At 35.6% G+C, this 13,063-nt stretch overlaps 3 protein-coding genes across 3 annotated transcripts; all 3 read right to left on the bottom strand.

The window, feature by feature from the left end:
- Positions 1–3,744: 3,744 nt before the first annotated feature.
- Positions 3,745–4,898, bottom strand: LOC142551743 (myb-related protein 330-like). The gene is made up of 3 exons (XM_075661127.1): positions 4,631–4,898; positions 4,401–4,530; positions 3,745–4,322 (listed from the first exon to the last, which is right to left on the bottom strand). The coding sequence occupies exons 1-3, from the start codon at positions 4,761–4,763 to the stop codon at positions 3,869–3,871; spliced, it is 717 nt and encodes a 238-aa protein (XP_075517242.1). The 5' UTR covers positions 4,764–4,898; the 3' UTR covers positions 3,745–3,868.
- Positions 4,899–6,060: 1,162 nt separating this feature from the next.
- Positions 6,061–8,056, bottom strand: LOC142550959 (uncharacterized protein At4g06598-like). Its single transcript, XM_075660009.1, has 6 exons — positions 7,857–8,056; positions 7,320–7,739; positions 7,051–7,196; positions 6,793–6,868; positions 6,583–6,709; positions 6,061–6,456 (listed from the first exon to the last, which is right to left on the bottom strand). Exons 2-6 carry the CDS (start codon positions 7,707–7,709, stop codon positions 6,314–6,316), a joined length of 882 nt encoding a protein of 293 aa, XP_075516124.1. The 5' UTR covers positions 7,710–7,739; positions 7,857–8,056; the 3' UTR covers positions 6,061–6,313.
- Positions 8,057–9,211: 1,155 nt separating this feature from the next.
- On the bottom strand, positions 9,212–12,713 carry LOC142551745 (FT-interacting protein 7-like). Its single transcript, XM_075661130.1, has 2 exons — positions 12,532–12,713; positions 9,212–12,361 (listed from the first exon to the last, which is right to left on the bottom strand). Exons 1-2 carry the CDS (start codon positions 12,587–12,589, stop codon positions 9,339–9,341), a joined length of 3,081 nt encoding a protein of 1,026 aa, XP_075517245.1. The 5' UTR covers positions 12,590–12,713; the 3' UTR covers positions 9,212–9,338.
- Positions 12,714–13,063: the final 350 nt, after the last annotated feature.

Here is a 13,063-nt window from a genome sequence, read left to right on the forward strand (position 1 = left end):
TCCCGCTTTTGGCATAGCGAGCCCAGTGGAACGCTGGTACGACGTGCTATTATAGCCAACCGGTAGCGGTAAAAAAATATCGGTGGCACGGGGCGTCTGCCTACTCCACCCTGCGTAGACGGGGTTGTGATACCGTTTAGAAGGATGAAGCGGATTGCAAAGTTCCAATAAGATTTTATTATTTAACAAAAATTTATTTTGTGATTTAATTAATTTATTCCATGATCGAAATAGGTGAAGATATAGGTTACATCGCGATTTTGTTCAAGAAATTACAACTATTCATCCTAAAAAAAACGGACATGATGTATCATACGAGATTTGTCTTTTCTATAGATTCATACAGATGGGATAAAAAACAATTCTTGAGTAAAACAAGTTATAAATCGAAAAAGAAATTTTTATTAGTTTTATCTCTTATTTTTTTTTAATGAAAAATGTATCTTTTTCTCGAATAAGAAAATGATGGATCCGGATAAAATGAATTGAAAGATCCCTCTACATGTTAAGAGATTACTAATTGATCAAGTGTTAATTTATGAGAAGATATTTATTTTCAAATTATTTTAGAGAATCCATTTTTTCCTACAAATCAACAAGTTTTGCTAGCTCATAAAATTGTAAACTATAAATTTACTTAGCATGACATGTGGAAAAATATGACAAAAATTTGTGTGAGACAGTCTCATGGGTCGTATTTTGTGAGACAACTCTTTTATTTGGGTTATCAATGGAAAATATTACTTTTTATGCTGAGAGTACTACTTTTTATTGTGAATATCGGTAGAGTTGACTCGTCTCACAGATAAAGATTTGTGAGACCATCTCACAAAAGACCTACTTGAAAAATATATGATCAACTCCTACTATTGCAATCACGGTCAAGTTCTTTGAAGGAAGGATGAATATCGACCAACCCTTTCACATATTATATTTATAGCACGTTTCTAATTAGTTTATTGGATTGTGAAATTGAAAAAAATAAAATAAAAAAGCAAGTTTCTTATTAGAAGGTTACAAATTTATATATTGAGACGAGTTGATCTGATCCATATTTATAAAAAATATATTATTTTTGATATAAATGTTATATTTTTTATAGAACGAGTTTGGTTTGTATCATAAAAATTATAATAATTTTTATGTCAAAGAAAATAATTTTTTTTTCTGACGAAAATCTTCCGGAAGCAGCAGCTTTTGCCTGCAACTGATTAGTAATTTATTAAAAGTCGATTACGTAGATGAGGCATATTTGGCTTGCAACTTAATTTTAATTAAGCATTATTAATCTTGCTACGACTTTTTCTAGTGACATTCTCCATTGACTTTTAATTTTAATATATTCAAAATTAATAAATTACTTGGATCAAGAGTCACCATTTGATTAATACAAAACATACATATAAAAACAAAAACAATAATAACAATTGATGTTAATTGTCTATACTGGTTAAAACAATCGAAATGTGACATTTGAGATTTTGTATGGTTTAAAAGATTTGAGTTGTACTGTTACCACAAAATATAAATTTTGACAAAATGACAAATATTTGGCGTTACAATAACAATATTCCATACTTCTCAATTACATTTGCTTACCTGTTTGTTTTATCACATATATTTAATTAGAAAATCATTGGAAAAGCAAAATTTACAAACAAATTTCCTATTTTACCTTATTTAATTCATTCAAAAAATAGTTTTACATTTTGCAAGACTTATTTAATAAATATATTAATAAAAAATAAGAAAAATATTTACTAAATATAGAAATTGGACAATATATTTGAGACAACTGAAAAAAAATAACGCCTATATAATTGGGTACAATGCACATTATTTACACTTTCGATTCAATTTTAATCGGTTTTCATAAAAATGTTGATGTGACGATAGATAACAACGACGAGTCACGTTAACACTTTAATTCGGTGAAAATGACTAAAATTGAACAAACTTAATATAAATTAGTGGACGAATTAATCGATAACATAAGTAAAAAATGAAAATCATATAAGTTACAAAATCAAAATATAATTTTTTCAAACTTTAAAATTTAGCATCCAATATCCATCTCATGTTGAAATTTATATGATCAACTCTTGCTGTTGCAATTAAGGGCCAACTTCTTTGAGTGAATGATAATCGACCCACCATTTTACATATTGATATTATATTATATTATGTTTTATTCAATAAATAATATTGATAGCACGTTTTTAATTAGTATATTGGACTTTGAATTTGAAAAAAAAAAGTAAAAAGAAAGACGAAAATAACCTGAAACGGCTCCTTGACTGCAGCTATATAATTAAAAAAAGAAGTCAAATCAAATACGTAAAAAAGGCTATATATTTGCCTAACAACTATATTTTAATCAAGCATGATTCTTGCTTTTAACGACTTTTTAATGACATTCTCCATTGACTTTCAATTTTAATATACTCAAAATTAATTTACATGGATAATAATAATAATAATAATAATAATAATAATAACTTAGGTGTCGTGTGTAAAAAAAATTGGAGATTATATCGAAATTTAAAACTTTAAAATATAACGAAATAATTATTCAAATATAATAATAATTGTATCTTCGAATTTATAGTGTTTTATAATAATCTTTTGATTTTTAAATTGAAATGATATATTAATATTGTGACCATATCATGATCATACCAAAATGATAATTTTATAGAGGTATAGAGTGTGTGAAGTAGGTAAATATGAGGTTAAATTATCACGATGGTTTAATTATCCTTACCAGTATTTTCTCGCTCTAACATATCACATATAATTTGTCTAGTAAGATTATTTTGTCATCGTGATTTACACCATCACAATATATATTCACTATTTGAAATATGTTAGTGATTACGCGATATTTATTATTTTCAGTTTTAAACGATATTTGCATAAATTATATCGTGAGATTTTAATATTATATCGCGAGATTTATATTTAACGTTTCATGAATTTGATAAATAAAATTTTGTATTGAATTTTTTATGATGTACAAATTATTATACAATTTTTCGTTATACCTATAGCATTACTCATATTATTAAGGTGGGGGAAAGAGATTCACTAATTTTGGTATTTTTTAGCCCAAATTATTTTTGAAGTACCTCTTTTAGAAAATATTTATGAGAATACTTCTATAAACAAAAATATTACTGAAAACAGTTAATGAGCATACATTTATTTAATAATACTCCAATGAGTATAATATATTTATGCATTTTCATTCTAATTAAGAAAATTATTGGAAATTTTTTTTACTTATTTTTTATTTTATCTTTTTTAATTAGTGTTTCAGTATGATATAACAGGTTAGTAAAATAATAGAAAAATAATATTAAATATATGGTAAAAAACTTATGTGAGACAGATATCTTATTTGGGTTATCAACGAAAAATTATTACTTTTTATGCTAAGAATATTATTTTTTATTGTGAATATCGATAGGGTTGACCGGTCACATAGATAAAGATTCGTGAGACCGTCACACAAGAGACTTACTCTAAATATATATACGTTATTATATATTTAAGGTGATTACATATTTAACACGGATAAAAATAAAATAAGAGTGTAGTAGATTCAATAATGAAAATTTTGATGTATGATTTGTTCAGGAGATGTGAAAGGGTGGAGCTCATGGAATAATCATTAATTTGAAGGTGAAATATATTTTTTTTAAAAGAACACTGTAATAATAATAAAGAGGAAAAAACGAAGAGTGATTTTGAATTCCCAAAGAAAAGAAGGCATTGATTTCCAAACCTAAAAAAATCCACAAATCAAATGAGAATTGTCATCAATATCTGAATAAGTCATATCGGTGAAATCCCGACTGCCACCGGTTTACACGACGTCGTCATCACCGGCGTCTGAACGTAAGAACTCGTAGAAAATATTCCTGGACTCCGCAGATGATGAGTTGAAAGGGACACTGTTTCCGTTCTTGGGCTGCGAAGCAGAAGACCCTATGGAGAGCTCCAAGTCCAGTACTGCATGTGAGACGGCGGTAGCCCCCTCCTGCTGCGGCGACGGCTGGAAGTCCTCCGTCGTGCTGCTGTTGCATTTATTATCATCATCAACCGATAACGTCAACGGCCGCAAGTGATCTTGACTTATGGCACGATCAGTCGACTTTCTGAAGTCTAAGCAAACGTTTGTGGTGGCGGCGGACTTCAGTGGACGGTGAGTTTGTGGGTCGATGCCGCTGCTGATAAGCTTGCGTTTGATGTGTGTGTTCCAGTAATTCTTGATCTCGTTGTCAGTTCTTCCGGGCAGCCTTCCGGCAATCAAAGACCATCTATATATAAAACGAATGAATAATCAAAACATTGATGAATTTTGATAATGACAGCATAAAATAAACAAATATACATACTTGTTTCCCAGCAGACTATTGAATTTGACGATGATTTCATCTTCTTGTTGAGTGAAGTTCCCTCTCTTGAGATCAGGCCTCAGATAGTTTATCCATCTAAGTCTGCAACTTTTCCCGCACCTTAGCAATCCTATTTATACACAGTAAACAAAAATAAGATACAATTTACTGTCAAATCATATAAATCTTGATTCACACACAAACTCAGACACGGATGGAAAAACTTGTACCCGCTGCTTTGGGGAGGGAACGCCAGCCGCCTTCGCCATGAGCGTGGATGTAAGCAATAAGGCGCCGATCTTCTTCTTTAGTCCAAGCTCCTTTGTTGGTGTTACTTTTTTCACAGCAAGGGGAACGACCCATTTCTAGCTAGCTAGGTAGCTACCTACTTAATTTGTATCTTAAAATTAATAATGTATATATAGCTTAAGAATTGGTTTGATTTCCTCTTCTCCACTTCTACATTCTAGCCACATAATATATGTGTGTTCATAGGTAAAGAGAGGTGATGAATGAGGTGCGATTTGGTAGGTAGGTACACTAAGCGGATAGGTTGGCTTGTCCTACTTCCCCATGACAATATAAAATCATGACATACACACACGTATATCTTAGAACCAAATGAAACATCAATTTGTATTGAGTAAACGGTTTTTTTTTTTAATAATTATGTTTTGTTTGTAAAACATAGGTGACTGTTGAAATTATTGAGGGATAATTTAAGGGAAAGGTTCAGTGATCTGAACCGTGGATTGTAGATACAAAGATATCAGTCGACCCAATACATTTTTATTACGAAAAGTAATAATTTTGACATAAAAAATAATATTTTTCTATGAATCGACCTTAGTGGGAGATCCATTTCACAAAATTGACATGCGAGATGGTTTGATATGAGTTTTTGTGCTTAAAATTTAATTTTGATGTGATAAATTTTATTTTATTGTTTTGGCATTTAGTTATATGTAAATCAACAATTAGACAAACACAGAAACTTTTTTAAGACGGTCTCACGAGTCATTTTGTGATAAAGTGTCTTATTGGGGTCACTCATGAAAAAATATTATTTTTTATAACAAAATATTACTTGTTATTATAAATATGGGTAGAGTTGACCGGCCGTTGATCTTGTCTAACAAGAAACATATTATTGGACAAATAGTTAGAAATTAAAATTTAATGCATCAAAACAAAAGTTTGATTATAAGTTAATTGATTATAATCCAAATCCAAATCGAAACAAATTAGCGAGGAAAAGTGTTATTTTCTCTTATACTTATTCATAAAAACTCTCGTGAGACAATGTTTCATAAGACAGATTTCTTATCCAAAGTGAATAATTATTCTTATAATTTTATGTAAAAATATTATTTATCATCCAAATATTAACCGGGTGGGCTTGTTCTTACTTATTTGAATTGCCACTTGCAGAATGTTTGATTCTGGCTATTAACTGATCTATTCATGAGACACAAAACGACATCCTAGGATCTGCTGAATAATTGGGCAGAAAACTTGCATCAAGAAATCGATTAATTTTTGTTGAAATTAAGATTTATGTGATTGGAACTTGAGTTCGTTCACCAACCTTAATAAATGACATGCATCCAATTGATTTTGACCCTACTACAATTTTGTTAAGGTTTGGATCAATAACATCTGGTCAAGTCCAATGATGTCATATTAACCATCAACCCATGTTATTGATGTTAAAAGTTAATGCACAGACTTTTCTGTGTTATTGTTACAGGGGTCTCGATTAGTATATTAAAGCTATAAAAGTTGTCCTTGCATCACATTTGGATCAACTAAACTTACAAAATAAGTTCCTTATCCTGTAAAAGTAGAAAAACGAGCAGTAAACGAGATCTTATTTGATCTGAACTTAACCTGCGCCATTGCATCCTTGTTCTTCACTGGGAATTGTTCGGTTGGTGATCGTGGTTGCGGCGTTGTTTGGGATTATGCTGTGTATTCATTTGCATTTGCTGTTGCTTCTGTAAATGATAAAGAGTTTGCAGCCTCCCAATTTCTCTTTCTAGCATCTCTTGCTCCCCTGCAAACATTTCAACGAAAATGGTACAAGGCGGATTATGAACTAAACAAGGGAAAGAAAACAGGGCCCCCGGATGTTATATGATCATTAAAATTTGTAAGTTAAAGAAGAAAAACTATATATTACAGTGTTTAATGATCTGCTCCTGTGATATACTCTCCAGGCGTTGCGTAAGTGCTCTATTTTCCATTATCAGGATTGCATTTTGCTGTTCAAGAAATCTAAGTTCAGCTGAGATTTGAGACCCTTCTGCCTGTTATATCAAACATGGAGATAGGACATCAACTCTTAGCATCATCATAATGAAAAAATATAAATTATTCAAAGGCCATATACCTGTAGCATTTGCACAGTCCTTTCAAGATGAGATATGTATTGAAGTTTCCTCACCCGCGAACGATGAGCATTGTGCCTACATCATAGTGTCTCAAGATTTTGAGTACAATGGGTTGCATTCAAACTCAGACTCGATAAAAGTCATAAGTAAACAGCATCCTCGACACTCCTGAACTTGTTCACATCAGGTGAAGTTTATGAACCGTTTCAGAACTCGTGTAAGGATACAATGTGAAACATTGATGTCGAAATACTTACTGTTTGGCTCGCTTTGAATCCAACTTTGATGCAGAAGGCTTAAGTTGAGAATCACTAGCTTTATCAGCTAACCCTTCAAGAGTTCGTGAACTTCTTTCCTCTCTGTTCTTCCCTACACCTATAGTTCCTTCCACTTCTCCTGTCACCTGCAAGAAAATCAACCCCTCATGTTTACGGACTTGACATTCTAATCTCTATTACCAGCAATATAAAAAAAGGACATTGATATCAGATATTAAAACGTAGATGATATGGGATTAGTCCAATACCTGATCACTTTTCTCATCCAAGGAGTTGATCTTGTTGTCAATGGAGGTGCTGTCTAAATCTTTTTGGGGTCCTAGGTTCCCAATAAATGCACTTTCATATTTTGATTTCCCTCTTACGCTAAATTTCTCTGCTGCATCACCTAAGTATGCATAAGAATCGCTTGCTGATCGGCGATGACCTTTGTGGGTAAAAATTTCTGAGTCGTTGAGAAGATCGTCGAGCCAAGATGGTTGCTCCTCGAGGAAGCTCTCGGAAGAACAACGCTGGTGGGTATTCTGAGCTTCGGGATTCCTCGGCTTTCCTTTCGATTCAAATGGTGCAAAGTGAGCGTAGGTGGTGGAATCAGCAGGGAGGAAAGGGAAATGTGTGCCAAGATTTGAGCTTTCCATATAATAATTCCCTGCACAAAGCCAGCCAACCTGCATGCTCCAAGATATATTCCGATCAATAACCAGAAGTTACATGCCATGCACATATGTCCAAGATTCAATGAAAGTAGCTGTATATAAACATTTTCAACACATACACACGCGTACCCAATGTAATGGTGGCAATGGCACCCACAATTTAATATATTGATGAATTTGTTTTTTCAGCTTTTGTCTTTTTCACAGGGAGAGGAAATTAAGGAGCATCCCCATTCAACGCAAACAAATGAAGATACAGGGCTCCGTTCATTCATCTCTCCGTGTGCGTGTTTCTTACGTGATTGGTTTCCCTACACCCTCTCTCACCTGCATGCACGCCTACACCACTAATATCTTTGCAACCAAATATAGTTACATATTATATATAGAGAGCGAGAAACGAGTGTCCGAAATTTTGGATGTCGTCAATATTAGTACATGGCCACATCTCAGTTTGCACACATTTCGGCATAAGAACATCCTTTCTGTTTAGTCATCGTCCTCGGTCGACTTCTCTTGTTGCGGCACTCAGGACAATGCCAGGAAGGAAGGCAATTCAATCCAGATCGACCACAAAATCTTTGGAAAACAGTCCTAACTCCTAGTTATTGCTTTAAGAAAAATTAAGATCTTGCACTGGTATATTTTTAAATTTTACATATATAATGAAATCTTGATAAAATTATATTGATTAATTGGCATCCATTTATGACAAGATATACATTGATATTAAATGGTGGCGTGCCACGCCAACATTTTTTGATATAATTTCAGTATTTTTTGGTGTCACGTTAATATTTTTCCTACACATTAGCACTCTGACGATCGATCCGACGAAATATGACTGAAAACAAAAATATAATTGGTGCACCTAAACCAAAATTTTGAAAATTTTGTGGACCAAAAAAGTTATTTTACCCACATTAAATATCACAATCTTATAATTTGACAATTAAATATGCATGTTTGAAAAACATTGGTTTAAAATTAGTAAAACAAGAGTCGCAGTTTCTTCATTAAAATTAGCCAAAGACAATGTTGAAAAAGCTACTCAAAAAAATAACGATACACCGACAATTTCTGCATTCAAGATTCATAAATAAATTGAATACTCAAAACCCTTTTTATATATACATCAAGCAGGAATTTCAGTTGCAATTGCATAATAATATTGATGCCTCGAAAATTAAATATACATTAATGGGAGAATTAATAAATGATTAATTCTGTTTACTTATAGTTAATTTTATTATTTTGATTAAATTACTCACCTCTTATTGAATGACCAAATTAATCAAAAAATAAGTTTGAGTGATACATAATGAATAAATAATCTATAATTAATTTTGCATTTAAAATATTAATTTAATAACTAAATTAAAGTGTGAAATATCAATATTAGATTTGATAATCAAAAGAAGTAAACCTGTTTATAGATACAGAGAAAGATTCAATGCCAAAATTACAGACTTACTCAACTTAGATATATACTTGCACTCAACGAAATAATGAGTATTATCATAAATATCAGTCCATGTGAAAAGGAAGTTTGCCAAGGTTGTGCAATACTTTAGTTGCTGCCTCTGCTTAAGGACTTATTTTGTACAAATCTCAAAGAAGAGAATCTGATCTGGCTGGTAATCTCTTGAAGAAATTGACGGGTGTCGATGGCATCTTGCGTCGAAATCGGGGATGGCGCAGAGTGTAAAGCCCAAACAGCACTGCCACTACTTGGAATGGAGTGACATACAGAAACACAGCGCTGATCAATGCAAACAATATGATAATGGCAGTGGCCCTAGGATCTCTCCAGCTCAGTATGCTGAGCATCCTCTCCCCTTGTGTTGCTAGATCTCCTATCACGGTCTGAACTCTTCCTGCCGCGCTTCGCAACCTGTCGTACCTCATCCTCACCAGGTCAGTAGGCTGAGAACTGGGGAACGTGTCGAATTCCTCGTACAGTTCATCTGGATGAGCGTTCTCTGCTTGAGAAAGTCGAGCGTCCATATGGGGCGGAAGCCTAGGCCTATACCGGTAGTTCCACAGGCCAATGACGAAAAGGTAGAGGAAGATTGTGGACAAGATCAACTCCGGATAGCATACAAGTATCAAGAACAGAATGTGCACGAGGATTGTTGTCAGCGGGTTTTTCCAGAAGCAAATGCCATCAAACCATCTGTAGACGTATGTGACACCAGATAGAAGAGACATTATGCGGTAGAAATTTGCTCTGCTTCTCCTTAGGCTCCACATGCGGTCATCCACATCCAGCATATACTCGACTATCTCTCTTCGGAGGGGTGGCTCTGCCCGGGATAATTTTGCTGCCACTATTTGCATAGCCTGGTGGCGCAGCCAGTCGATGTGCCTGACGGATATGGGCTGAACGTAATGCCTCTTCGGGAGCAATGGCTTCCCGTATTGTGTCACCATGCTCACCCAGGCTGTGCAGGAGAAACGTATCGCCAACTGTAGTTCCCCATGTTTCATCAAACCAGAGGGAGAAAGAACCAGTAGTGGATAGAAATGTGTGTAAATTCGATCTGTTTCTAAGGTTGAAAGCCTGATTCTCACCTTTCCAATTTTCTGGTCCCTTGCATCGTCTTTCCCATTGATGTGGCAATTGTCAAAAACGCCAATCGTGATCACGGTACAAGGATCATGAACTTCCCAAGTATACTGCTCGTTCCAACGAGGATGCAGAGAATCAAGAAGAGTTCTGGTTCGGACCCATTTGTTCCCATACTTTGCTACGCAATAAGCATCTGTCAATTTACCATCTCTGCTCTTCATTGGTCGCAGATTTCGAGCACTTAAAATACCAACTTCAAGAATTCCAATGCTATGTTTTCTCAGATGCTTGGATGACGGCTGAAGGTCGCTGCTAAAATGTGTGGACTCATCAAGAACATGGTAACCAGAATCTAAGCAGAGTCGAAGAAGAATCCTGCTCGCGAATTTCACCTCTTTTTTCTTCTCCACAGTTTCCTCTGCCACAAAAGGCATGAAGAGAGCATACCATCGAGGATCCAGCATCTTCGCAGTTTCAAATCTCTGCGGAACCTCCCTAATAGGTAAAACAATCTTTCCAATAACTTCATCCTTGCCCGGTCCAATTCTTTCTTCCACACTGATTATAATATACTCGTCAAAAGGCTCAGATGCTACAAACATAAGTTCTTCGTTCCATTCCGGATTAATGTGCCTCATTGGGGAAGGCCTGGTGAGCCTTAACTGATGCCCAAGCTGCACCTTCACATATGTTTCCAGGGGTCGGCTTCTATCCGAGGGAATAAGATCCTGGGCAGCGATTATATGGACTCGGAGGTAATACAACTTCGGGGAGAAATACACTTTCGATCGTGTACTGGCAAGACTTTGCTGGTTTAAGCTGTGAGCGTCAGAATGCCAAGCATCAGGGAAGGCTTCATCAGCTTGTGTTCCCATCCAAACTGCAAGCATGATCTCCCCATGATTGATCTTATCCCCTTTCTTGTCCACCAATCTGTACAACTGAGGAGCCAGAGGACTATCAGGCGGCACTCTATGAGGGATTTCAACAATATCAAACAAGACTATACCCACAAAATCATCCTTCACAAGATCCTTAGCCTTCACAGTGATTTCAATCAAATTGCTTTGCAGTCTCTCCCTTGAAAACGCAAATACATGTTTCCACACCGGATTCTGATTCTTGTCGAAGTGCCTGGTCACCCCTTTGTAGTTCCCAACTTTCACCTCGACGTATGGATTGAGACTCCCAGTTATGTCCATCAATGGAAGATCCCTAGCTTTTACGACGCTCACATACAAGAAATGCATCTGCTCGACCAAATCGTAAGTGCTTGCAGTCTTGTCCCTTCCCCAGTACCCCATTCTCGCAGCCACAGGAGGCCTAGTCTCCACCACAGCATACTCAGGTTTCTGCCCCGGAAATTGCATCTGCATCACACTGGCTGATGGAACCGGTCCAGCCTTAGTAAAGTCGCTCCGTGTTTCAACAAATGCTGGCTTTTCAGCCGGCGGTGGAGGAGGGCCACTGCCATGGGAACCGGTCCCTACGGAATAAAAAGTCCTTACTTCCTTTTTCTTCTTGTTTTTCTCGTAATTTTCCATGTATTGATACTCATCATCGAACTTATTAGTATTGACCTCCTGCAATGATGTAGCAGTACTTTCTGTAGCCTTAGCATAAATATGATCGTCATTACGATGATGCTGGTGATGATGATGATTTTCCACACCATTCACGTGCTGCAAAACTTCCTCCACGGGATCAAAAGACTTAGATTCTTGTATCACTGCACGTATTTTCAGAGCAATATCACCCTTTACTCGAGAAAAGAGACCTCTTTTATCAAGCGGGTACCTCTGAACAACGGACTCCTCCTCGGAAAATGGAACGGACATGCCGGAAATCCGAACCCTTCCAAGAAAATTCTTGTGGTGTCCGTGTTTGCTATCATTGTACACAGACACCTCTATCGTCTCATCAGACAAATCTCTAGGATTTTTAACATGGAACACCAGCTTCTCATTCCAAAAAGGATTGAGATCTTTGAACTTCGTGGCGGTCCTCTGGCGCTGTCCTTGAAATTCTACTTCCACAAACGGACTCGAGCTCCCTTGTCCATCTTTAGGCATGAGATCGACAGAATCAAAAACTTCGACAACAAGTTTTGCCATCGAAGAGGTGAAATGATAGAGAAGAGAGAGAAGAGAGAGCTACGGAAGGGGGTGGATAAAATAGCAAGCTGTGTGGGTGTATTTTGGAGGAAGAAGACAGAAGCAGAAACATACGTACCTACGCACTCGGTAGAACTAAAGGCTAGCTTTTTCTTGAACGATACAGGACGAATCATGACACGTCATCTCCCCTTCAGAACCAACCTTCACGGCGATTAGTTACTTCACATACCTCAAAAGCATGCAGTAGCAGCCCTCCCTGGTGATTTCGCGGCCCCACCAAAACGAGGGTCATGTCTATAGAAAGAATGTTCAAATACCAATGTTAAGATTTGGACAGAATTTTTAAGAATCATATATATAAATTTGAATAATTTTATCTATTTGAGCTAGATTTGTCAATCTTAACAATAAATCAGAACTCGAGTCTATCTTTGTACGTTGAACTGTCCTGTCAGTCATCTGTTAATATTTCTTGATCATTTATGAGAATTGGATATATGAATTTAAAATCAAAAGTCTCAATCTTTAACCCATGATACTTGGGCTAATCAGTATTCCCACAACTATCTTTGTGGGCCCTATACCGTCAGTATATTCATATCTCATTCTTTTGAAAGTCGTTCGTTGTAAATTTCGACTCCTTGAAT

Source organism: Primulina tabacum, chromosome 7 (genome assembly GCF_025594145.1).
Source record: "Primulina tabacum isolate GXHZ01 chromosome 7, ASM2559414v2, whole genome shotgun sequence".
In the NCBI taxonomy this organism is placed as follows: domain Eukaryota; kingdom Viridiplantae; phylum Streptophyta; class Magnoliopsida; order Lamiales; family Gesneriaceae; genus Primulina; species Primulina tabacum.

Bases quoted from the DNA above. Each gene is read 5' to 3' on its own strand.
- LOC142551745 (XM_075661130.1), bottom strand. From the start codon at position 12,589: ATGATTCGTCCTGTATCGTTCAAGAAAAAGCTAGCCTTTAGTTCTACC. The intron at 12,362-12,531 runs GTACGTATGTTT...TCATGCCTAAAG, and splicing joins TAGTTCTACCGAGTGCGTAG to ATGGACAAGGGAGCTCGAGT.
- LOC142550959 (XM_075660009.1), bottom strand. From the start codon at position 7,709: ATGGAAAGCTCAAATCTTGGCACACATTTCCCTTTCCTCCCTGCTGAT. The intron at 7,197-7,319 runs GTATTGGACTAA...ATTTTCTTGCAG, and splicing joins TGGATGAGAAAAGTGATCAG to GTGACAGGAGAAGTGGAAGG. The intron at 6,710-6,792 runs GTATATGGCCTT...TTGATATAACAG, and splicing joins GGACTGTGCAAATGCTACAG to GCAGAAGGGTCTCAAATCTC.
- LOC142551743 (XM_075661127.1), bottom strand. From the start codon at position 4,763: ATGGGTCGTTCCCCTTGCTGTGAAAAAAGTAACACCAACAAAGGAGCT. The intron at 4,531-4,630 runs GTACAAGTTTTT...GTGTATAAATAG, and splicing joins TTCCCTCCCCAAAGCAGCGG to GATTGCTAAGGTGCGGGAAA. The intron at 4,323-4,400 runs GTATGTATATTT...TTTTATATATAG, and splicing joins AATAGTCTGCTGGGAAACAA to ATGGTCTTTGATTGCCGGAA.